General features: G+C 37.4%; 1 protein-coding gene across 1 annotated transcript in view; it reads right to left on the reverse strand.

Annotated features, from left to right (window-relative positions):
* Positions 1-6,784: 6,784 nt before the first annotated feature.
* LOC137401423 (eukaryotic translation initiation factor 2A-like) overlaps positions 6,785-27,442 on the reverse strand; it is a 32,218-nt gene continuing 11,560 nt past the window's right edge. Inside the window, exons 6-15 of the mRNA XM_068087758.1 lie at positions 26,340-26,461; positions 25,427-25,523; positions 23,250-23,360; positions 22,113-22,277; positions 21,851-22,031; positions 19,871-20,034; positions 19,148-19,302; positions 18,205-18,399; positions 15,542-15,607; positions 6,785-7,246 (exon numbers count right to left, since the gene is read on the reverse strand). Coding sequence (XP_067943859.1) covers positions 7,184-7,246; positions 15,542-15,607; positions 18,205-18,399; positions 19,148-19,302; positions 19,871-20,034; positions 21,851-22,031; positions 22,113-22,277; positions 23,250-23,360; positions 25,427-25,523; positions 26,340-26,461 — 1,319 coding nt within the window. The 3' untranslated portion in view covers positions 6,785-7,183. The remainder of the gene's footprint in view (positions 7,247-15,541; positions 15,608-18,204; positions 18,400-19,147; positions 19,303-19,870; positions 20,035-21,850; positions 22,032-22,112; positions 22,278-23,249; positions 23,361-25,426; positions 25,524-26,339; positions 26,462-27,442) is intronic.

Raw genomic sequence — 27,442 nt, forward strand, 5'->3', positions numbered from 1 at the left:
GTATGTACATGACTCTAACTATAGCACACAATCTAAGATAAATGGTATGTACATGACTCTAGCTATAGCACACAATCTAAGATAAATGGTATGTACATGATTCTAACTATAGCACACAATCTAAGATAAATGGTATGTACATTATTCTAGCTATAGCACACAATCTATATAACATATGATTCTAAGATTTCTGATAACTATAACATTACTATCACATACAATAATTAATGGTAACATTATAACATTTTCCGTAAAATACACATTTGTTGGAGAAATGTTGCCTCAACATTCAATCAGAAACAGGACAACAACTTGGATAGACTTTTTACTTGGACCCCGTTCAGGCATCTTTAGCATTTCCAATGATAGTTTTCTGAGTCTAGTTTATGAAATGAGTTTAAAAAATCTGTTTATTTGTTTCCTTCAATTAACTATTGGCAAATTTGTTAACTTCTATTAAGTATTTGTTAAATTGTTAACTTATATTAGCTATTTGTTAACTTATATTAGTTATTTATTATATTCTTAACTTCATTAAATAGATTTGATAGATGGTTTTAATTTGATATTAAAATATTCCTGTAAAGCCATCCTACAGAAATTGTAATTGTCTCCCCTTATGTGAAATTACCTTGGGCATTATTGGTACACACTCAAACAGATACAAACCTCGAGGCAGGAATTGAATTTGTACTCTGCCTCAAGCCAACCTTCCTCAGAGGCATATGCTGGGTACTTCCTCTCGCAGTCTGCCACCTCCGACTGTATGTCGTCTAACTTACCGCGGAGAATGTCTAAACTAACTAAATAATCTTTATCAGCATTTGTGCTGGAATCCATAATAGGAACTGAGAGTGGCTCCTTACCTACAGCAACAATAGCGACAATATGTACTATAACTTTAATTTCACTTAATAGAATGTGTAAGATATTCAAATTTGCAAAAATATAGTTTTCGGGTACCTATGACAACTACTATGTGTACAACTCTAAGTACTGCATGAACCTTTTTAAGTATAATTATTTACTTGTACAGTATACAGATAATTGAAGTTAAGTTATAACATGATACTCTACCCATGATTACTAGTATGTATATCATCTGAGCTATAATATGATACTCTACCTATGATTACTAGTATGTATATCATCTAAGCTACATGTATAACATGATACTCTCCCTATGATTACTAGTATGTATATCATCTAAGCTACATGTATAACATGATACTCTACCTATGATTACTAGTATGTATATCATCTAAGCTATAATATGATACTCTACCTATGATTACTGGTATGTATATTATCTGAGCTATAGTATGATACTCTACCCATGATTACTAGTATGTATATCATCTGAGCTATAACATGATACTCTACCCATGATTACTAGTATGTATATCATCTGAGCTATAACATGATACTCTACCCTTGATTACTAGTATGTATATCATATAAACTATAACATGATACTCTACCCATGATTACTAGTATGTATATCATCTGAGCTATAGCATGATACTCTACCTATGATTACTGGTATGTATATCATCTGAGCTGTAACATGATACTCTACCCATGATTACTAGTATGTATATCATCTGAGCTATAACATGATACTCTACCCATGATTACTGGTATGTATATCATCTGAGCTATAGCATGATACTCTACCTATGATTACTGGTATGTATATCATCTGAGCTATAGCATGATACTCTATTTATGATTACTGGTATGTATATCATCTGAGCTATAATATGATCTCTACCTATGATTACTGGTATGTTTATTAATGCATGTTAATGCATCATGAACTTGTTTGACTAAGTATATTTTGTAACAAGAATCCTCCAGTGGAAGGAGTGACTACCAACATTGCTTATAGACAAACAAAGTGCGGTACAGCCATATTCACAAAGAAATTTTTTTCCCTCAGGTCATATACATTATGGTTGACTTGTAAAAGGTAGTCATAGACCCTTTGCTGCTGTCATGTACCTGGTTAACATTGCTTTATATGCTGTTCATTCAATCAGTCATGTGAAATAACATAAACTGCACAGAAAGTGTCTCATTTCATAGAATAGATCTGATTGAAGGAATCCGACTGTGCACAAGGTATTTAGAGCCATGTAAACAAAATGACACTACGTTAGATATTCAAGCTATCTTTGCCTTGTTAGACTACTACAGTATAATCTATACTGTTCTACACACGCTCTTGCATTGCAGCGTCCCGAAGTATGTTACAAAATCCAAATCCTTGAGGATCCTAGCAGCTGTATGACAACACTCGCTAGGTGCTCATAAGTACACAGCTTGTAGATGGGTATATACATAATGACATACAGTAGCTCCGTGTCAAGAAACAGAGACCAATGTTCTGTTAGACGTTAAAATGTTAACAATGACCATTTGGTAACAGCAGATGATGTCCAGCTAGGCCTTTACTAAAACCATGGGTTATTCAAGTTGAAAACACAGCTTACATACTCAGAGGAAACTCTACGAAGTTATTAAATGCAACATCAACCAGGCTTCATGGACAACATGAACCACTCACAAACTTCCACTTGGGCCAACTGTGCGTTCCGGTATGGCTTATGTGTAGCATACTTTAAATGTTACAGGCACATACGGTATAGCTTACTGCTATGCAAATACTAGCCATAAGTTAGGTAAATAAACAATTACCTTGAAAAGCTCGCTAGTAGTAAACCAGCCTACCTCAAGTAATGTGATGTAAGTCAAAACCTGGTGATGACTTACTGCGAGGGCACAGTTGCTCGACAAGAACTTACTTCCAGGTTTTCAAGCCTTAAACATAGATTCACAATGTACTGCTAGAGCTCAAATCATTTGTTGCTAGTGAAACGTACAGGCAGCGGAACCTGCATTTAGGATTTGTCAAAACAAGAGTTCCGCATAAGCTTTGAGTATGAGCAGAGTCAAAACTTAAACTAAGGCTAACATTTGTCACAAAAACTGTTTTATATAGACATAAGGCTAACTACTGAAGGCTACATACCCAATCTGTGTTAATAGATCCAGGAGTTCACCATGAAATAAGACCAACAGCAGATCGTCTTGTAGTCCATCTAATGGCTTCAATTAAATGTTTATTATTGGCATATCAAGCATCGGACATTCCTTATCCATTCAGATTGTAAACACGAAGATAACGTGACTTTGTTCACCGCAGCAATACTCAATGGCAGCTCACAATATGAAATCGTTATGTCAACTTCTTAATCTCTTGCATACACTTGTAAATCTAGCCTCATAATCCGAGCAATTGGACAGCGGTACGAAACGCTACTGCATTTCTCTCACTAATGTGCTTGTGGCTATGTTCTACACCTACATACATACTATGGAGAATTCTTCAATAACAGAGCAAACAATGCTAAACAATAGATTAAAGGGAGCTGGTTTCTGTATGAAACAGTTTCTTTCAGCTGCCTATTTCCAAAACTTTGTTAACAAGTTAATACCACTTAAATTAAGCAGCAACAAAGAAACACATTGTTACCTCTGCAAAGGCACATATTAGCACTTTTTCATATGTCGGTTAAATAGAGCAGCGTATTCTTTTCACCTATGAACTAAGTCAATATGACCGAGAGGCGACCTGTGAGGAGTTGTGCTACCGCATTCAGTTTTATAATCGGCTACAGCGCTCTAAAAAAATACAACACCACCTCTTATTTTGAGAGAATTGCTGGTAGCCATGATTTGCTTCTTTGGACTTGCCAGAAACTGCATGGCATTAGATGCAGAATACTTTAGTGAAAAATCTATAGAGAAAGCTTTCAATGTCTATGCTATTAATATTGATTAGGAACTCAAGTTCTGTCTCCATGTCTATGAAGATTTCTAATTTTCAATTTTGTGATAGTTCTGCGATATGATTTGAAGAACTCTTAGAAATATTTTGTGGCCTTGAAACATGTCATTTGAGGGTCGCCAGGTCAATTGAATTGCGAACAAATTTTAAAATGCCAGTCTTTGTTTGCTTACCAAATGTTACAATTTTCCTATGGCTACAAGGTGGTGCCATACCCTAATTATATTCTCTAGTAGTCATATTTTGCTGGTGAGCGCTTCTCTTGTTATGGCAGAGCTTACCTTCTGACATAACTGTTTTGTAGGTCAAGGTCACAGGATTGTGCTGACCATCTTATAGTTCACCGTTCATTCTACCTACAGAGTATAGACTCAGTGTAGTCTGTAGAGGTACGGTGGCAGTACAGAGCTGTAATAAGTACTTTTATCCTCGTATAGTCCACCAGCTAATTTTATACCAAGACCGCTTGTATTCGAAAGACACAATAATAGGTATGACATAATGAATGACGTAACAGATGACGTAATGAATGACCTAACCGCTAGGTAGTAAACACAAAGACAGCAATCCACACTTGTCCACAATCCACTTGTACACAGAAATGAGTAATAGTATTACATGCAGTACACAAGAGTAAATGATATAGGCTTGTAAAATAATACATTCACACATAGGTTACTATATATACATAGACTACAACTCCCCCTGATCACAAAGATCAATTAAAACCAGCTACATAAAAATCTGGGGTTTCCTAGCCCTACCTGGTCTAGTGGCATTGTTAGCTGCGGTTGAATAGTTGTCGTGACTGTCTTTAGTTACAGGTAGAGTTTCAACGTTCACTAAACCCTCAGTTGATTCGTATGTGTTAGTATTAGCTATGTCTAACTCAGTCTGCAGTAGCTGGCTGTTTATCAACTCTTCCAAAAACCTTGTCTCTTATATGGCGAGTCATGTCATCCACTTTAACTGCTGTGCTGGAGACCAAGGAAGTTACCTTGCCAGTTTTTCACACTGATATGCACTTGGTGTTACCTGGTTTTACATATACCTGGTCGCCCACCTTGTAAGGGTTTAAACTAATGTCCAGTTTAGCAGATATTCTAGTCATTTCCGAGGATTGTAATTAAACAATCTCCTAAGTGGCACAACACCATCGGCATTAGGAGAATTGTTGTACCATATAACATTTCATGGACAGTGCCAGAGGGCAAGCATGCGCTTGGTAGTACGATGCTCCATCCATCTTTATACTAATTTTGCACAATGACAAAAGGGCATTATCTTCCCCTGAACCATCCAAAAATCCATTTGAAATGGTATTGACAGGTGACAGTTTTTGAAGGAGCCATTCCATGGTGTGATCTTTGCATTTAGTAAAGGTTAGTTTTTCCTTTGTCAGATATCTCATCCAATCCATCGTTTTTCAGCCATCATTCAACGATAGTGTTGGCAATATTTTGGAGCATCCAACATCTTACATAATCTTCCGCTCAACATGTCTAGACTTGTTAATATGGATAACCAGATATCATTGCTCTTGTGTAATCTTTACGACATTCTGATGCATATGGCGTAGCAAGCAATTTCTGAGTTTAATATTGAGTACTGTGAAAAAGACCACAAGCAATCAGAATGAGTCCCATAAACCAGTCACATGACGCTGTGATTACAGAACGTTCAAGACGAAGTAATGAAATTTTATGACGTTTTATGACTAACAGGATTTGTGATCAGACGCTGAAGAGATAACATGGTAGCATAACTCTGTTATATCTGCTGAACAAGGAAAATGAAAGACTTCTTTACTAATGAAGTGAAATTATATAGATGAAGACCGTTCGACCTAGACTGTCATATACTGTTCCGTACTGTTTGACCTAGACTATCAATTAATATGTTATTATTTTATTTTTATTGTAATAGTATAGCCGTAAGTACCTTTTATAATTGTTTTAATCTAGCGATGGCAATTTCTTTACGCATTACTCTCGTATTTAACGCATGATATCCTCTCGTATTTAATCTACATTTTATCCACCCAGACTGAAGAGCTCAAGACCGGATATAAGAAAAAAGCGCTTTTTCTTGAGTAACTTTAGATTTTGATCACGAGCTTACACTGGATTATCAACTACGAATCATATTATTACTGCATCACTACGGTTATACGCATATAATATTATTATTATCGTTACTACAATTTTGACTTATAATACAAACATTATCGCTTCTATACAAGACACTGTCTACGCTTGTTGGCTAATTTCTGTGAAGGTTGGGGCAATTTCGCTGAATTTAAACAAATTCCCTTTACTAACAAGTTTTCATTCTTCCAAGTCATTTTTTTTTCTAGAATGAACGATTTTAGAATCTAATTAATGGTAGCTAACAGAATAAGCATGGCTCTAGCTGTGCTACAAATATGAAGAAAGGGGAGAGTAATCTGTTAGTCTGAATTTCTGACTTCGGTGTGATTTAGTCAGATGCCTTCGAATGATATCTTCATACATTTCGCCAACTCTCCTCTCTATTTGTTCAAAGTTGAAAAGACAGTCCTGAAAAGCAGCCTGCTAAGGAATTAAATGAAGCACACCAGTATAACCACAGTTATGGCAGCATTACCAGAATATTAAGATGGACATCCTCTGCGGTAAAAGGAAGTTGTCAAGACAGACAAGATTCGAGCAATTGCGGTGACGATGAACCATTACCCCGAAAAACCAACCTCTCTACAGTACATCTCCATCCAATAAACAGCCAATACCTCAGTATCACAGAAAGTACACCATGAATCAAACAGCTTGTGCAACTTGTACAACTGGGTTAAATGGTTCTGGGACAGCATGACTTGCTTATCCAGTTGGTTGAAATCAAGGCATAAACTTCTCTTCGATCTAAACAGGCACCTTAATGTAAACAGACAAAATTATAAAAATCACCTTTTTTATTGCATACCATACCCTTAAGGGTGCAGAGTGCTTGCAGCAGGTACAAGCGTGCAGATATCACCCATCTGAGTTTATACATCGAGAGAGCCTTTGTTCCGAAAATTCATGAAAAACAAAGGTCAAGCTCACAGGGGAGACCAGCTGATGAAGCTTGTAGGAACTATGACTACAATACTTGAAGGATGCGCGACTAAGATACATAAATATTCCTGTGTATGTCACAGAGTCACAAATCGATTATGAATGTTAGACTTAGAGGTGTCTACACCTCCGCCATAATGTTGCGCAAATGTTACTCCTAATGAAGTGCTCCACGCTCGGTGAGCAGACGGACGATTCAAGGCAAGGTGAAGATTATGAGCTAGGAAACATGATATTATCAGCCGAAACTGAGGCTTTCTAACTCTTCTATAATTTCATCCTCCTTCTGCAGTTTCACCAACTACAATAGAGTGATGAGTGTTTGAAAACCATAGAGATACATATACATAGACATACCTGCTAGATATACATAACAAGGACTATCTTATATCTGTGACAATGTATATACCTACTAGATATACATAATAAGGACTATCTTATATCTGTGACAATGTATATACCTACTAGATATACATAATAAGGGCTATATTATATCTGTGACAATGTATATACCTACTAGATATACATAACAAGGACTATCTTATATATGTGACAATGTATATACCTACTAGATATACATAATAAGGACTATCTTATATCTGTGACAATGTATATACCTACTAGATATACATAATAAGGACTATCTTATATCTGTGACAATGTATATGCCTACTAGATATACATAATAAGGGCTATATTATATCTGTGACAATGTATATGCCTACTAGATATACATAATAAGGGCTATATTATATCTGTGACAATGTATATACCTGCTAGATATACATAACAAGGGCTATATTATATCTGTGACAATGTATATACCTACTAGATATACATAATAAGGGCTATATTATATCTGTGACAATGTATATACCTACTAGATATACATAACAAGGACTATCTTATATCTGTGACAATGTATATACCTACTAGATATACATAATAAGGGCTATATTATATCTGTGACAATGTATATACCTACTAGATATACATAACAAGGACTATCTTATATCTGTGACAATGTATATACCTACTAGATATACATAATAAGGGCTATATTATATCTGTGACAATGTATATACCTACTAGATATACATAATAAGGGCTATATTATATCTGTGACAATGTATATACCTACTAGATATACATAACAAGGGCTATCTTATATCTGTGACAATGTATATACCTACTAGATATACATAACAAGGGCTATCTTATATCTGTGACAATGTATATACCTGCTAGATATACATAGTAAAGACTATCTTGTATCTAAGGCGATGTATAGGCTAGCTAAAGATACATAGGAAAGACTAGGGATGTACGTATGACAATATGTATGCATGCTAGAGCTACATAGCAGAGGTTAAGTTACAGCATCAGATCGAAGGGCACATATCTCATACATCTCCAGTGATCATTCTGAGCCCTCTTCAAAATACTTAAACAGTCTCTATGGGATTTAACGAGTTTTTTGAAATCAAGAAAAAACTTTTGGAAGGTGGGAAGGGGCCTAATGTAAAACTTTATTATTTAAAGTACATATGCAGGTTGGTTTAAAGTACATCTGCAGGTTGGTTTAAAGTAAACCTGCAGGTTGGTTTAAAGTACATCTGCAGGTTGGTTTAAAGTATATCTGCAGGTTGGTTTAAAGTACATCTGCAGGTTGGTTTAAAGTACATCTGCAGGTTGGTTTAAAGTACATCTGCAGGTTGGTTTAAAGTACATCTGCAGGTTGGTTTAAAGTATATCTGCAGGTTGGTTTAAAGTACATCTGCAGGTTGGTTTAAAGTACATCTGCAGGTTGGTTTAAAGTACATCTGCAGGTTGGTTTAAAGTACATCTGCAGGTTGGTTTAAAGTACATCTGCAGGTTGGTTTAAAGTACATCTGCAGGTTGGTTTAAAGTACATCTGCAGGTTGGTTTAAAGTACATCTGCAGGTTGGTTTAAAGTACATCTGCAGGTTGGTTTAAAGTACATCTGCAGGTTGGTTTAAAGTACATCTGCAGGTTGGTTTAAAGTACATCTGCAGGTTGGTTTAAAGTACATCTGCAGGTTGGTTTAAAGTACATCTGCAGGTTGGTTTAAAGTACATCTGCAGGTTGGTTTAAAGTATATCTGCAGGTTGGTTTAAAGTACATCTGCAGGTTGGTTTAAAGTACATCTGCAGGTTGGTTTAAAGTACATCTGCAGGTTGGTTTAAAGTACATCTGCAGGTTGGTTTAAAGTACATCTGCAGGTTGGTTTAAAGTATATCTGCAGGTTGGTTTAAAGTACATCTGCAGGTTGGTTTAAAGTACATCTGCAGGTTGGTTTAAAGTACATCTGCAGGTTGGTTTAAAGTACATCTGCAGGTTGGTTTAAAGTACATCTGCAGGTTGGTTTAAAGTACATCTGCAGGTTGGTTTAAAGTATATCTGCAGGTTGGTTTAAAGTACATCTGCAGGTTGGTTTAAAGTACATCTGCAGGTTGGTTTAAAGTATATCTGCAGGTTGGTTTAAAGTACATCTGCAGGTTGGTTTAAAGTACACCTGCAGGTTGGTTTAAAGTACACCTGCAGGTTGGTTTAAAGTACATCTGCAGGTTGGTTTAAAGTACATCTGCAGGTTGGTTTAAAGTACATCTGCAGGTTGGTTTAAAGTATATCTGCAGGTTGGTTTAAAGTACATCTGCAGGTTGGTTTAAAGTACATCTGCAGGTTGGTTTAAAGTACATCTGCAGGTTGGTTTAAAGTACATCTGCAGGTTGGTTTAAAGTACATCTGCAGGTTGGTTTAAAGTACATCTGCAGGTTGGTTTAAAGTACATCTGCAGGTTGGTTTAAAGTATATCTGCAGGTTGGTTTAAAGTACATCTGCAGGTTGGTTTAAAGTACACCTGCAGGTTGGTTTAAAGTACATCTGCAGGTTGGTTTAAAGTACATCTGCAGGTTGGTTTAAAGTACATCTGCAGGTTGGTTTAAAGTACATCTACAGGCTGGTTTAAAGTACACCTGCAGGTTGGTTTAAAGTACATCTGCAGGTTGGTTTAAAGTACATCTGCAGGTTGGTTTAAAGTACATCTGCAGGTTGGTTTAAAGTACACCTGCAGGTTGGTTTAAAGTACACCTGCAGGTTGGTTTAAAGTACATCTGCAGGTTGGTTTAAAGTACACCTGCAGGTTGGTTTAAAGTACATCTGCAGGTTGGTTTAAAGTACATCTGCAGGTTGGTGTAAAGTACACCTGCAGGTTGGTTTGAAGTACACCTGCAGGTTGGTTTAAAGTACACCTGCAGGTTGGTTTAAAGTATATCTGCAGGTTGGTTTAAAGTACACCTGCAGGTTGGTTTAAAGTACACCTGCAGGTTGGTTTAAAGTACATATGCAGGTTGGTTTAAAGTACATCTGCAGGTTGGTTTAAAGTACATCTGCAGGTTGGTTTAAAGTACATCTGCAGGTTGGTTTAAAGTACATCTACAGGCTGGTTTAAAGTACACCTGCAGGTTGGTTTGAAGTACACCTGCAGGTTGGTTTAAAGTACACCTGCAGGTTGGTTTAAAGTATATCTGCAGGTTGGTTTAAAGTACACCTGCAGGTTGGTTTAAAGTACACCTGCAGGTTGGTTTAAAGTACATATGCAGGTTGGTTTAAAGTACATCTACAGGCTGGTTTAAAGTACACCTGCAGGTTGGTTTAAAGTACACCTGCAGGTTGGTTTAAAGTACATCTGCAGGTTGGTTTAAAGTACATCTGCAGGTTGGTTTAAAGTACATCTGCAGGTTGGTTTAAAGTACATCTACAGGCTGGTTTAAAGTACACCTGCAGGTTGGTTTAAAGTACATCTGAAGGTTAGTTTAAAGTACACCTGCAGGTTGGTTTAAAGTACATCTGCAGGTTGGTTTAAAGTACACCTGCAGGTTGGTTTAAAGTACACCTGCAGGTTGGTTTAAAGTACACCTGCAGGTTGGTTTAAAGTACACCTGCAGGTTGGTTTAAAGTACATCTGCAGGTTGGTTTACAGTACATCTGCAGGTTGGTTTAAAGTACATCTGCAGGTTGGTTTAAAGTACATATGCAGGTTGGTTTAAAGTACATCTGCAGGTTGGTTTAAAGCACATCTGCAGGTTGGTTTACAGTACATCTGCAGGTTGGTTTAAAGTACATCTGCAGGTTGGTTTAAAGTACATCTGCAGGTTGGTTTAAAGTACATCTACAGGCTGGTTTAAAGTACACCTGCAGGTTGGTTTGAAGTACACCTGCAGGTTGGTTTAAAGTACACCTGCAGGTTGGTTTAAAGTATATCTGCAGGTTGGTTTAAAGTACACCTGCAGGTTGGTTTAAAGTACATCTGCAGGTTGATTTAAAGTACATCTGCAGGTTGGTTTAAAATACATCTGCAGGTTGGTTTAAAATACATCTGCAGGTTGGTTTAAAGTACATCTGCAGGTTGGTTTAAAGTATATCTGCAGGTTGGTTTAAAGTACATCTGCAGGTTGGTTTAAAGTACATCTGCAGGTTGGTTTAAAGTATATCTGCAGGTTGGTTTAAAGTACACCTGCAGGTTGGTTTAAAGTACACCTGCAGGTTGGTTTAAAGTACATCTGCAGGTTGGTTTAAAGTACACCTGCAGGTTGGTTTAAAGTACACCTGCAGGTTGGTTTAAAGTACACCTGCAGGTTGGTTTAAAGTACACCTGCAGGTTGGTTTAAAGTACACCTGCAGGTTGGTTTAAAGTACACCTGCAGGTTGGTTTAAAATACATCTGCAGGTTGGTTTAAAATACATCTGCAGGTTGGTTTAAAGTACATCTGCAGGTTGGTTTAAAGTATATCTGCAGGTTGGTTTAAAGTACATCTGCAGGTTGGTTTAAAGTACATCTGCAGGTTGGTTTAAAGTATATCTGCAGGTTGGTTTAAAGTACACCTGCAGGTTGGTTTAAAGTACACCTGCAGGTTGGTTTAAAGTACATCTGCAGGTTGGTTTAAAGTACACCTGCAGGTTGGTTTAAAGTACACCTGCAGGTTGGTTTAAAGTACACCTGCAGGTTGGTTTAAAGTACACCTGCAGGTTGGTTTAAAGTACACCTGCAGGTTGGTTTAAAGTACACCTGCAGGTTGGTTTAAAGTACACCTGCAGGTTGGTTTAAAGTACACCTGCAGGTTGGTTTAAAGCACATCTGCAGGTTGGTTTAAAGTACATCTGCAGGTTGGTTTAAAGTACATCTGCAGGTTGGTTTAAAGTACATCTGCAGGTTGGTTTAAAGTACATCTGCAGGTTGGTTTAAAGTACATATGCAGGTTGGTTTAAAGTACATCTGCAGGTTGGTTTAAAGCACATCTGCAGGTTGGTTTACAGTACATCTGCAGGTTGGTTTAAAGTACATCTGCAGGTTGGTTTAAAGTACATATGCAGGTTGGTTTAAAGTACATCTGCAGGTTGGTTTAAAGTACATCTGCAGGTTGGTTTAAAGCACATCTGCAGGTTGGTTTAAAGTACATCTGCAGGTTGGTTTAAAGTACATCTGCAGGTTGGTTTAAAGTACATCTGCAGGTTGGTTTAAAGTACATCTGCAGGTTGGTTTAAAGTACATCTGCAGGTTGGTTTAAAGTACATCTGCAGGTTGGTTTAAAGTACACCTGCAGGTTGGTTTGAAGTACACCTGCAGGTTGGTTTAAAGTACACCTGCAGGTTGGTTTAAAGTACATCTGCAGGTTGGTTTAAAGTACACCTGCAGGTTGGTTTAAAGTACATCTGCAGGTTGGTTTAAAGTACATCTGCAGGTTGGTTTAAAGTACATCTGCAGGTTGGTTTAAAGTACACCTGCAGGTTGGTTTAAAGTACATATGCAGGTTGGTTTAAAGTACACCTGCAGGTTGGTTTAAAGTACATCTGCAGGTTGGTTTAAAGTACATCTGCAGGTTGGTTTAAAGTACATCTGCAGGTTGGTTTAAAGTACACCTGCAGGTTGGTTTAAAGTACACCTGCAGGTTGGTTTAAAGTACACCTGCAGGTTGGTTTAAAGTACATCTGCAGGTTGGTTTAAAGTACATCTGCAGGTTGGTTTAAAGTACATCTGCAGGTTGGTTTAAAGTACACCTGCAGGTTGGTTTAAAGTACACCTGCAGGTTGGTTTAAAGTACACCTGCAGGTTGGTTTAAAGTACATCTGCAGGTTGGTTTAAAGTACATATGCAGGTTGGTTTAAAGTACATCTGCAGGTTGGTTTAAAGTACATATGCAGGTTGGTTTAAAGTACATCTGCAGGTTGGTTTAAAGTACACCTGCAGGTTGGTTTAAAGTACATCTGCAGGTTGGTTTAAAGTACATCTGCAGGTTGGTTTAAAGTACATCTGCAGGTTGGTTTAAAGTACACCTGCAGGTTGGTTTAAAGTACACCTGCAGGTTGGTTTAAAGTACATATGCAGGTTGGTTTAAAGTACACCTGCAGGTTGGTTTAAAGTACACCTGCAGGTTGGTTTAAAGTACATCTGCAGGTTGGTTTAAAGTACATCTGCAGGTTGGTTTAAAGTACACCTGCAGGTTGGTTTAAAGTACATCTGCAGGTTGGTTTAAAGTACACCTGCAGGTTGGTTTAAAGTACATCTGCAGGTTGGTTTAAAGTACATCTGCAGGTTGGTTTAAAGTACATCTGCAGGTTGGTTTAAAGTACATCTGCAGGTTGGTTTAAAGTACATCTGCAGGTTGGTTTAAAGTACATCTGCAGGTTGGTTTAAAGTACACCTGCAGGTTGGTTTAAAGTACACCTGCAGGTTGGTTTAAAGTACACCTGCAGGTTGGTTTAAAGTACATATGCAGGTTGGTTTAAAGTACACCTGCAGGTTGGTTTAAAGTACACCTGCAGGTTAGTTTAAAGTACATCTGCAGGTTGGTTTAAAGTACATCTGCAGGTTGGTTTTGCTGTTCAGCAATAAAAAGGTGAGGTGCCTTCAAAATAAACTTGCACAAAATGTTAGTAGATTTTATTAGTAATCGTAAATTTATTAGAAAGTATCGGCGTTGTTCTATCATCTGCGATTGTTTTTGATGTTTGAGGTGATCTGACTGCCAGGATGTTTTAAGAATAAAATCAACAAAACTTGATCATGGTTAAAAAGCTTAGAGAAAAACTACAGGCAAAATTGCATCACTAGTTGCTATCACTGCTATACAGTAGACGCTCCTGTAACGTAAATTCCAGATAACCTAAAAAATTTATGAGAAGTTTTTGCTTCCTACTATGTACAAATTCCATGTAACATGAAGTGTCAAGTCAGGAAAGTTTTCAAAACCTTCCTTGGTTTTGAAATGGATTTGAATGGTAGTTTATTTTGCCGCCCTTGCAGAAGAAAAACCGCCGTGCGTTTAACGGCATATCAATTATATATAACTTTCGCGACATTCTAGTTTGTCGTAATAGATCGTTAAAAGTGTCAACAAAAAGGACAATAGAATAGCTTCGCAATTTTTGATAAATCCAAAGGCGATCGATTGGTGCAGGTGTTACAGCGTCGGTCTACCAGTCTTAATGTCACGAGTTGGAGTATCGTCAAAAATTATCTTAATCCTAACCTTGACCCCTGGATAGCGATAGACGATGAAAAGGTAGAACTGCTTATTATTGTAAAAATATTTTGTTGTTTTGCCTTATTGTAGACGTACAGAATATTTGTTATTAGCTTTACTTTGCAGAATAGACTTTGCTGTTTAGAAAAATAAGCAAATCGTTGTAAATGAACGTTGAAAATGTGCAGTCCCCATCAACTTGTTGTAAATTTACCGTAATAATGGTCTATAACACCAGCAAGATTGATCGTAAAAAGGAGACAAGTTGTTGATGCAAACCAATAATGCTGCAGTTACGGTACAGCCTACAAACTAGAAGAGTTAAGTAAGTTGTTCCTTTTTGCATGCCAAAAGGTTGAGTTTGGAAAGATCTTAGAATGGATTAGGCAATTTACATGTATTTTACTGTTCTTATAACGTAAATGCTCCTGGAACGGATTGTTTACGTTATAGGAGCGTCTACTGTAGTTGATATCGGCTGTTGCATTCAAGTTGTGGTGTTACGTGTCTCTATTCTGTAGGTCTCTTTGCAACTTTGATCTGAGCATTACAAAATTCTGTCGATTTTAATCTGGAAACATCCTGGCAGTCAGATCTTCTCAAACATCAAAAACAATCATGAATGATAGGAAAACGCCGATTACTACTTTCTAATAAAATCGACTAAAATTTTACGCAAGATCATCTCTAATAATAATTTTTAAACGGAGCCATATAGGATCATGCTAGCATATGTGGACAGTAAATAGATTGTAGACGAACAAGTATTTCCAAAGTTTGGCCCAGGAGCTACTTCAGAATCCAACAATGTAAAGAGTATCATGTGACCGTACCAACAAACTTCTGCTTGGGTTTCTTAGGAAGCCAAAGAAAATAACATAGTCAGTATAGATTGCAGTTTCACATGAACAATTTAAACATGCCTCTATATGTGACTGCAAATGGGACAGATATTATATACATATCATTGGCAATTAACTGTGTATACGAAAAGGAAGAGATATGTAAGGGATGACGTGGATGACTTGTTATGACAAGCAGGTATTGCTCACCTGGTTGTTTTGAAGAACAACGCCTGATGCCTGGTCTTCCCGCAGCTTTTGAATCTGTTGAAGCTTCTAGAACCAAAACAATAATAGCTGTATGAGTGTGGCACAAAGAGTGGCTGACAGACAAGTACTTCACGAGCTGCCACAGCCGTGATTGAGTGAAGCCCACGCTGTGGCAGCCACGAACAAGTGTCACCTGCGAGGTGGCAGACATGAGCACCCTGTAGCACAAGCTGTGGCAGTTAAGAACAAGTGAAATTTCACAAGTAGCTGACAAGAACAAGCGATCCACAAGCAGTGGCAGACAAGAACAAGTGCTTCACAAGCTGTGGCAGACAAGAACAAGTGTTTCACAAGCTATGACAGGTATGAATGAAAAGTAGTAAACATGAGTGAATATCCCCAAACAAAGCAGATCCACGGTTAACAATACTCACAGCTTCTCAATATTTGGAGAAGTCAACACCAAATATTTATCAAAAATATGTGTGAATGAAAGCAAGAGTGAAGCACGAATTAAATACATAACTAACTTATACCGTACAGGATGAAATTATTCGCAGAGTTATATTTCGCGAAAATTGTCTTTTCATGCAAATTCGCGGATGAATTTATTCGCGGCTGAAAACTGCCACTCTCTAGGAAAAGTTAACTATATTACGCCTAGCGATAGAGTTAACCTTACGCATGCGCGACTACGCGCATATCGCATTTTGTTTTCTAGTTAGCTTACAACTACGGGTGGATCGAACGAAGCTATAAATTCTTTGCTGCGTTCAGAGGTTTTCACGAATATTCATAGATTTGGAGGCCTTTGATGAACCAACAATTTGTGGTAAGTAATGAGTTTTTCACATTTACTAAATTAGTTGAATTTTACTTTGGTTCATCAGTAAAACGCAATATTTATTTTTCCATCCCTACCGCTTCATTATTTGTTTTAGTGTGAGAGAGAAATTTTTCATCAAACACGGAAGAACAATGATTGCAAGGGTGGTGGATGTCATTCTTAGAAGATCACCAATCATTCAGGGAGGTCTTGAAATTGAAGTAGAAGTGGCCGCAGCTGCTAACGAGGAGAATATATCTGTTTTAAAAAAGGAACAAAAACGCCTTTACGAGCACAAATCTTTGGCCAACCGGCAGAACTTTACAATAGTAAGCCACGAGGAGAGTTCTGATGATAACTTCCTTACCAGTCATGTAGTAGCGAGAGAATCGCCTTTAACATCTACCCAAGAAAGTGACAGAGCTGCTATTACCAAAATAACTAGTCAGAGAGCACCATTACACGCTAGTATTCACTTATCAAGAGTACCAGTTTAATTTTATTGCTAGATAACCGCCATAATGACTAAACTGTTTATATTTACTCCATTCATCGTTTGTAAAATTTTATTTGTATTTGAAACATTTTATTTGTACACTCAAGTTTGTAATAAATTATAATATATCTATACATGAATAAAATATATAATTTAATCATGTTTGCTGCAACGATATCAATGAGTTGTTGTCGATGAAGGGGCCTAAGTTGACTAGTTGCTTCTCTGCCAATATTCCTGCCTTGATGAATATTACTACTTGTCTCTAGTTTTCGTACTCGGAGTAGGTTGTTTCATTCTCAATCTGCAGTAAACACAAAAAAGAAAAAATATTAGCAAGTGTAAAAGAAGTACAAAAACAATAGCTGAAGTATTTAATGAAAGCGATCAGTTTTTAAACAAAAGAATTAACTAATGCAGTTAATTATGGAAAAACCTATCTGCACTGCAAATCAATTACATACCATAATGTCCAGATCAGAATCATGATCGTCCTCAACTTCAGTATTGGAGATTGATTTCAATGTAAAAAAACTAGGAAAGATTTTTGCAATGACGAAGCCATGCCAAATAACTTGTGAAAACCTTGAATAATTTTGTAAAGTTTGATGCAATGGCAATAAAACTTGAAGCCCGGCGATGATTTTAAAGAAATTTTGGAACTCGGCTACGTTTAGTACTTCTGCCTAGTGGCTATTTTTGCGATGACGCCATTCTGCATATCTTGTGACAACCTTGAATAATTTTGTAAAGAAATGTGATGCATTGGCAATGGTGTTAGCTCAAAGCCCAGGCAATGATTTTAACAATGTTTTGAAACTCAACTACGTTTAGTATTTATATTAAAAACCAGCCTAGCGGCTAGTTTTTAATTTGATGCAGTAGTTATTCTCCCTTGTGATTAAAAATAGAACTAATTATTCACGGAATTTTATAATTCGCGGAGTTGTCTGTTCGCAAAATCGCGAATTTTTATAACCAACGAATATTTTCATCCTGTACGGTATTTGTTTCTACTATCTCTAGTAACTACTATATCTAATACAGGGTAACTCATTGTTCCTCTCAAGGCATCTATAGAAAACCTCTGCCATAAGACAAAATCTTTGGGAGTAAATTGTTGCCACAGTGTGGCCAGAGCTGTTAAAGATTAATTTGATGATTGATTTAATGTTATAAACTTCCAATCAGCAAGCAGATGATATGATAAAATACTCTCCGCTTGGAGAGCCATTATAAACCTCCCTAATACAGTGTCTAGTATAACCTAGATTTCAGGCTACAAAAAGATCTGTTAATTGTAACCTGCATTGAAAATAAAAGCAATAAGTGGCAACTTACTTTTGATAAGTTTTTGATGCGTTTGTCTTTCTCGGGGTCCCCAGTCAGCTCAACGTAGCGAGCTGTAGAATTGCTTGCCCCTGATGAATTACTAGGAGGAAGACTAACTGATGCTGGGGTGGTAGGAGCTGCTGGAGAGGGTGCAACTTTAGCTGTTTCAGGCAAGGCAGCATCACTTGCCTCCTTCGCTGCAGCCTGTCATTACACAGATCAACAATCAGTGTCAATTTGTTGGACCTCCTCACAGATGCAAATTTAACATAACTGCTTCTGAATTTTTGACAAGTTTTCAACAGCATTACATCAAAAGGTGACACCCAGTCAGCAACATGTGACACCCAGTCAGCAGTATGTGACACCATTCAGCAGTGTGTAACACCCAGTCAGCAGTGTGTGACACCCAGTCAGCAGTATGTGACACCCAGTCAGTAATGTATGACACCCAGTCAACAGTGTGTGACACCTAGTCGGCAGTGTGTGACACCCAGTCGGCAATGTGTGGCACCCAGTCAACAGTGTGTGACACCTAGTCGGCAGTGTGTGGCACCCAGTCGGCAATGTGTGACACCCCGTCAGTAATGTATGACACCCAGTCAACAGTGTGTGACACCTTGTCGGCAGTGTGTGATACCCAGTCGGCAATGTGTGACACCTGGTCAGCCATGTGGGACACCCAGTCAGCAGTATGTGACACCCAATCAGCAGTTTATGACACCCAGTCAGCAGTGTGTGACACCTAGCCAGCAGTGTGTGACACCTAGTCGGCAGTGTGTGACACCCAGTCAGCAGTGTGTGACACCTGGTCAGCAGTGTGTGACACCTGGTCAGCCATGTGTGACACCAAGTCAGCAGTGTATGACATGATACAGAAATAAATTTCCGGCAGATTCTTAGAAGTAGCCATGTACTCATAATATTATATCCAAAATTATCCCGAGTTCACCTTAGCTCTTTTTCGTTTTTGGTTTTTTGATAGTGGAGCTGCGCTCGCCACATCTTCTGCTGGCTTCTTCTGATTGGATGGAGGTTCATATTCATGTATCTTTGTAATGGCGGCTTTACCTCTGGCCCCTGGAGGTCTGTATGCGGGAGCAGCATCTACCGGGTGCAAAGCCAGAAATGACTAAACTTGACATTGTTCAGATAGAATTCTTGATGAGCAGCACCTTTGGTTTGGATTTTGATTATGGCAAGCATTTGTAGTTGTCTTCTCTTATAGGAAAATATTAAAACAATATGAGCAACTAATAGCAATGGCAAATCAACTGAGATATTATAAGCATTCAAAGCAACAGCAACATATGCTAAAGCTGATTTGCAAATAACAAGATCTTCTTACAATTGTTCTGTTATTACAATTAAGTATATATATAAATAATACATATATATATATATATATATATATACATACAGTATTAAAGGATATTAAAATATGAAATACGCATAATAGAATAGCAGATCATTAATAATGTGTGATGACCGGATCTGACACAAGAGAAGATAATTCTTAGTTTCATCCACCATTTAATGTTTGATGAGACAATACAAATATGCTATATACAGAAAAAGCTATGATGCATACTCAGAGAAGCAAAGTTCAACATCGCTTCTCTAAGTATGACTGGAGTCACATGACGAGTATTATAGGATAGGGAAGACAACTCACTAGTAGCTGGGACTTTCTCCTTGGTCTCGATAGGTGTGTATGAAATGGTCGGAGGAGCAAAGGTGCCAGCAGGCACAGGGGACCACTCTGCCTGCCAAAGCTCCATATTGGCTGAAAGCGTTTCCTGTTTCATGAGGCTGCCCGTGTAGTGCCAAATTTTGTACCTGCATCAGAATGTCAACATGACTTACCAGCCACCTGCACACACTTTCCTAACTGCATTCACTTCATGCTGTTCAATCACACGATAATTAACAGCAAAACTAAACAATTTAAGATTTTCATGCAAAGTAGACTAAAGCTTTCCAAGTTGATCAAAGCTTTCAGCACAACCAAAAAGAATGGAATAACAAAAACCCCATTTAATTTTTTTAGTTTTAATTATCTTAGTGAGTTTTAATTATCTTAGTGATTGGAATGCGCAAATCAGAGCATTGTTTGGTTATTTCTAGCTGCTTTGCTTATTTTTAGCTTATAACATGTTAACAAATTTAATAGTCAAATGTGATAAATAAAATTTAATTCCAAATTTCTGACATGAAATACTAGGCAATCATGTTAGCATTTGTTATGAGCAGCTAACCCACAGCTCATAATGATCTCTGCAGTGATAATTCTGTCAGCACCAACATCTTGTTACATCTAGCAAACCGCATCGCTAGAGATGCAAAACGCTGTCAAGCTCAGCAACATAGACATTTAATTTTACAGCTAATATATGCAAACTAGCTTATATACAAGTACTAGTGGAAGATCCGGCGTTGCATGAGTATTAGAAATCACCTTATAAACAGTGAAAGGTAATGTAGTTGCCTGCCACTTGCCATTAGCCGAGGACATCGCCAATGGCAAATTTGAGTAAGATTACTAATAAGAGCCATGAGGGCAAGCATAAAATTATGTTGCGTCGTAACAGAGAGCGGTAGCGTATGTTCACCCACATAGTGACATATATTGCCCAATGAATTCATTCATTTCACGTAGCTTAATAGGTAAGGTATTAGCGTGGTGAATGGGAGGTTCTGAGATCAAATCATCTGTGATATGTATTCTTCTTTCCAATATTTTAATAGCTATAGCTGGACAAACTGACGTATACACAGACACAAACTTTGAGATATATATAAACTAGACTGTGTTTGTCGGTAATTCAAATGCTTCATTACAAGAGTAGACAATCACAAAATTAAAAACTAAAGATATGATCTAAGTTTGATAAAAAATAGCCTTTAAAAGCCGGCAATAATAACTTCATTATTCACCTAACAACACACGCCAGTTGTCAGACTAGTGATTTCTAGGTATATTGGGTGAAACAAATGTTTAAATACAAATAACATTTCGCATAATGCAACTCTGAACAGCTCTACCCTTTCCATCATTAAATTCTTGGGTGGAGCACCATAAGCATGGAGATATCTTAAAGTATCCACTCCACTCTAACTTCTGGAACATTCATTTCCAGGAGCAGCTAATGCTGTCACGTATTATACAGGTACTCAGTGGTGAGAGAGTGATTTCCTAGTCATTGCAAGACTCCTCGCAGAAATGGCCTATCATAGGTTTTAATGAAGCGGTTAGTTCACAAGTTTGCATGCGCAAGATGGGAATGAGCCATAAGTAAAGCGAGTTTTGTTACTCGTAAATTTTATTGAATGTTTCATGTTTGCGAAAGATGGAAACAGTACCGGCGAAGGATGCGCAAAAAATGCCACGCAAGCTACTCCATTTCAAACATTTTCTCCACTTCTGTCCCTCTTGTTTCAATTTGGGCATTTCTGAAAGCGCCGCTACGACCTCTGGTATAGAAATCTTTATCTTTTGTAACAAAACGCCAGAGCTAATCCACAACAAGTACGTGTCCACTGAAACACTTAGCGCACGATAACTCAATGTGTGCACAACTCCACATTCACATCATACGCACAATAGAAACAGTGATTGCTATTGCAAAAGTTCTAGCTATGAATTCCGACTCACCCGTTGCCAACACGAATGCGAGGGGAAAGAGTAGCTGTCAGGGCATGACAGCCATCGGCTGACCATAGAAAGCAGGTGGCATCCTTGGCTGACACGGATGATATGAGCTTCTTTGCCTCCACATCCCAGAACTCGAGGTTCCCCTGAAGGTTACCAAACCCAGCCAGGCAAAGTATGTTACCTGCGGTAGAGCGGGTTAGAATAAAAGACAAGTCAGCGATGCCTGCTGACTTCACAGAAACAATACTTCAGAGTCTCTCACCAAATGGGTTATAGAAGAGCTGGTTTCTTGGTCCAGTGCCAAAATCGAATACAACATCATTTTTCATGTTGAATATAGTGCACTTGGCGGGCATGTAGCCATAGAGAACCGTGAACTCTGTGCCAGATGGATGCCAAGCTATGTTGTACACCGGACCATTTTTATCTGCAAGCACAATGATAGCAGCTTATGACCTATGATGGTAGAAAGTCCAATACCAAATCACCGTAAAACCTCTATTTGAACGCCACTCTCAATAAAGCACATCTCTAAAGGAAGGGTTGCAAGATAAAACACTGTGGCGTTCAAATAAAGGTTTTATGGTATGTAGGAATACATTTCACAAGTGGTCAGAATCATTGCGATAGTCAAATGAGAAATATAGCTAAAGCTAATAGTGATTAGGGAACAACCCACTCCCCAGGATTTGAAATGTATAAGATGTATACAATATAGCAAAAGCGGAGTTGTCCTTCCAAAAACCTGTTTAGGAAACTATAACTTTTTACTCCTCTAGGAAATGTTAAACTCCGTTTCACCCAGGTATAATATGGTATTTGCTGGGCACAAGAAAAACATAAATAGAATAGCCTTACAAGCGCTCCTAAATCATACAGGTAGAGTAAGACGCCTCTCGCATTACCAGCGTTACAGAAAACTCTAGTCAGAAGAGTGATGATTTTACAAATGTTCTGATTGCTTGGAAGGTGTCAATACAAATCTTATTTACAACGGACATAAATTTACTCTTATATACATTAAATGACGGCTAACATACTCAATTATATTAAACTGGACTCTAGCAGCAAGATAGAGAAGACGACTCCATTCACGCAGACAGTATTGCATAGCGAGTATTGTATCGATGGGTATGCAGCAAAGGATGTTTGCTGGAAACTGGAAGCTATCATATAACCCTATATATTTTCCATTCACTGGTAGAGTCAGTGTGAATTATGCCTGTACAGCTATTCAAGCAAACTCAAAATTATCAAAACTTCTCAATATTTCAACCCCAAACAAAGTCAGCATCTGAACTGAATGCTGATGAGGAAACAAGTGAGAGTAAATCGAGTAGATAAATACAACAAACAGCGACAGGTGACAGCAAGTGAAATGACCTTTCTTGAGACTTACTTAAAGGAACCACACAGCTGTCACCATTGACAGCTAGAAAGTGTAGACCCTGCTCTCCGTAGTATGACGAATCACTGGACTCCGTTGAGGTCAGTATCAACATGGCAGTGCCTGCAAGACAGTCAGACGCTAAAAATCTAAACTATTATTTTCTTTAAAAACATATTGGCAGCATAATAAACCATCAAGGATCCTTAATCAACGCATCGTCAACAAACTAATCTTTTTGACTCCAGCATCTGGTCAGGGTGAAGGTGGTGATAGTAAAGTTTGACATTGATAGTAAATCCCAGCATAATTTACTGTAAAACCTCTAAATGAATGCCACCTCTAATAGAAATATAAAAACATACAATTAGAGCTCCATGGCATTCAATTAGAGGTTTTACTGTGAAAATGGTAAAATATGAATTCTTTAAAGCACATAAATTACATAATTTTTTTATTGTATATTTCAATACATCAGAGTCTTGGCTTTCGAACGAGCTATTGTTTGCCATGGTGAGACAGACATTGGTTGGTGTTTATAGGATTTCCCCAGAGCTCTACCGCGAAAAAGTTTACTGGCATAGTCTCGAAAATTGTGACGTCACAATTCTCATATTCGTTGTTGTGTGCTCTTACCGCTTATTTATCAACTACGAAAGTGACGATAATGACGCTAGTGGCAGGCGAAGGTAGGACAACTCCAGAGAACGAATGAAGATGACAAAGGAATCAGTGTCATTAGTTCTCCTTGTAAATATTATTTCTATGATAAGCACCTCAGACTCCAAGAACCATACTATATTTTCCTGATGATATTATGCACTAGCTCTTTATTTTTAATGCGATGTTAAAAGTGACGACTGAGACTAATTAATTTCAAGCATTGCGTGATCTCACGAAAGTGCGATTGACATTTAGTCTTAGGGCCACGCAACCGCAGGTCATAATTTAATCGATGTGATTTCATTACCTTTATCAACGACAGTACATTTATTAAAGCACAATTAATTAACCCAGAACATGTGTTTGTATTGGTCGGGCGGATCGTGCTAACGCCCGCCCGACCAATACAAACACATGTTGATTATCTAGAATCTTAGTTTATTATTGGCGCTCTCCGGGTTTGACAGCACCAAATGTCACAGAAAAACGCAGCCTCAATGGCAGCGAAAGGGATTGACGACCTAAGGCTAAATGAGAACTATGACGCCACATTTTGAGTACTTGAACCGAGTGTTTTTTTTTGCAGGACCTACTTTTGACACCCTGTTTTTCATAGTTCTATTATTCTTTGTGTATTGAATATAGGCTCATTCGAAAGCCAAGACTCTGATGTATTAAAATATAAAATAAAAAAATTATGTAATTTATGTGCTTTGAACTTTATTTGGCATTAGTATCACCTCCGAAAAACTTAGTTTCTGATATTATTATAGTCTTATAATCTTGGTAGTTGCACCTTATGGTGTTGAACACTAAGTATGTGCTCTTTAAGTGGTTTTTTAGAATTTATATGAAGTAACAAGTGTTTTGTTGATCTTGAAGAACTGTCTTCAAGATCAACAAAACACCTGTTACTTCATATAAATTATACAAAACAAGTTGAAGGGTACATACCTAGTGTTCAACACCATAAGGTGCAACTACAGCGACTATATAAACAAAAATTCGAACTTGGACTGGTCTCTCAGGTTTGATGTCAATTGTTGGCACCCATCTGCCTTTTATAAAACACACTCCGCCATTAAACAGACATTTTATATTAGAACTTAGTGTTGTAATTAAAAAAAGTATGAATACAACATAAAACCTATTAATTTTCTGTATCAGAAATTCATTTTCTAAACAATGTTTTATTCATTGTACGAAATTCTAGAGAGAAGATATCTTCTGATAGCAATTGTTTGACTAGCATGCAGTATGGTATTATAATAATATCGTGAACAGCCGAACACGTGACACTACCAGGATTGAGAAGGCACCACAATGGTAAAGAAATTAACTGCAGCTGCAGGGTTGTTGGTCAGTATCCATAGAAGCGCGTAAAACCCTCTTAAGTTCAGTTCACGGTGTCACATCACCTGATAGCCAGGTCACGGTGAACATTGCTGAAGAAGGCTTCTAAATGTCATTAACTCCTATTATAACACAATGCATTTAGACAACATGGGCAAGTAAGAAAAACTCACCAAGGGAATTCCACTCCAGTGTAGCTCTGTCTGCTTTGAAGAAACTTTTGCTAGCAATAGCAGCACTGTGCCCCCCAAAGTTGGGGTACCTGTATATCTGAACAGATAGTACAAAGAGATGTTATACCTTTATCTCTATATGTATAAACCTCAAAGTTTGTGTGTCTGTGTGTCCAGATATAGTTATTAAAATCCTGGAATGAAGATTCCATATCGCAGAAGATTTGATCTCGGAACCACCCATTACACAGGCGATATGCTAACCAATTGAGCTACGTGAAATAGATGGAATCATTGAGCGATATTAGTAGTTAAATTACGCACAGGGACTCTGCATCAAGTTACAATGCAACGTCAGTAAAGCTTGCTCTCACGGCTCATATTAGTAAGTTTAGCAATACAGACAGCAGCTTACTCAAATTAACCATTGGCGATGTGCCAGACTAATGGCAAGTGGCAGAGAACTACATTACCTGCAACTGTTTATAAGCTTTTTTTAATACCAATGCAACGTCGGACATTTGGCTAGTCTAAACATATAGTACGAGGAGTTACTATACCTGTATATCTAGACAGAACAAGGAGTTGTTATACCTGTATATCTAAGCAGAACAAGAGTTGTGATACCTGTATATATACACAGAACAAAGAGTTGTGATACTTGTATATATACACAGAACAAGGAGTTGTGATACCTGTATATCTAAGCAGAACAAGGGTTGTGATACCAGTTTAGCTGGATTAAAACAAACTAGGTGTTGTTTTACAAGTGCACAAAATATTGCTAATTATATCACCTTTATTTATTCGCTTTTGAAAACGCCCAACACATGTTTTGATTGTAACAACGGAAGAGATAAATGAATGACTTTCTTCCAGTTTCTTGAAGTTAATAATGGAAAGTAAGACTTACTCTTATATTACTAGGTAATCCCTTGACTCCAGGTACATAAGCAGCGACAGCATACGGGGGTTTGCACTTGGCCAGACTGTACTGAGCGACTTTTTGCAGGTGAAGCTTAGTCTTGATCTCATCTATAAATCAATGAACAATCAGATAATCAAGGCTTGCTAGGCATACAGTAATATACTTGAATGTATACAGTAATATACTTGAATGTATACAGTAATAGACTTGAATGTATACAGTAATATACTTGAATGTATACAGTAATATACTTGAATGTATACAGTAATATACTTGAATGTATACAGTAATATACTTGAATGTATACAGTAATATACTTGAATGTATACAGTAATATACTTGAATGTATACAGTAATATACTTGAATGTATACAGTAATATACTTGAATGTATACAGTAATATACTTGAATGTATACAGTAATATACTTGAATGTATACAGCAATATACTTGAATGTATACAGTAATATACTTGAATGTATACAGTCATAGACTTAAATGATAGGCGAATTGATAATCTTTGTACACCAGAATTGTAAAAGTAGATGCTGCGACAGTTATACACTATAATATACTATACCTGGTACAGTTATACATAGCCATTATACTGCACTAAACCTGCTACAGTTATACGTTAACAGTGAAGAATTCATCGTAGTTGAAATTATGAGAATTTGAGTTGCTGTGTTTTGTCAGATCAGGGCAGCATAGCCACTATACTGTAGTATTCCTGATACGGTTATACACTGTATTATACCTGATACAGTTATACCCTATACTGTACTATACCTGATACAGTTATACACTATACTGTACTATACCTGATACAGTTTTACACTATTCTATACTATACCTGATACAATTATACACTATTCTATACTCTACCTGATACAATTATACTACACTATTCTATACATATAGGTGACTATAAACGAAACAAAAGAAAAACTTTCTGACTGTAATCTGTCTACTTGAACTAATGATGTTAAGTGTGACTCTTGTATCAACATCGAGAACACCAACAAAGGAAAGACAACTGCTACTTTGAATCTTTTGATAAACCGGTAGTCCTGACAACACGTGAAAACT

This window comes from Watersipora subatra, chromosome 8 (genome assembly GCF_963576615.1).
Source record: "Watersipora subatra chromosome 8, tzWatSuba1.1, whole genome shotgun sequence".
In the NCBI taxonomy this organism is placed as follows: Eukaryota; Metazoa; Bryozoa; class Gymnolaemata; order Cheilostomatida; family Watersiporidae; genus Watersipora; species Watersipora subatra.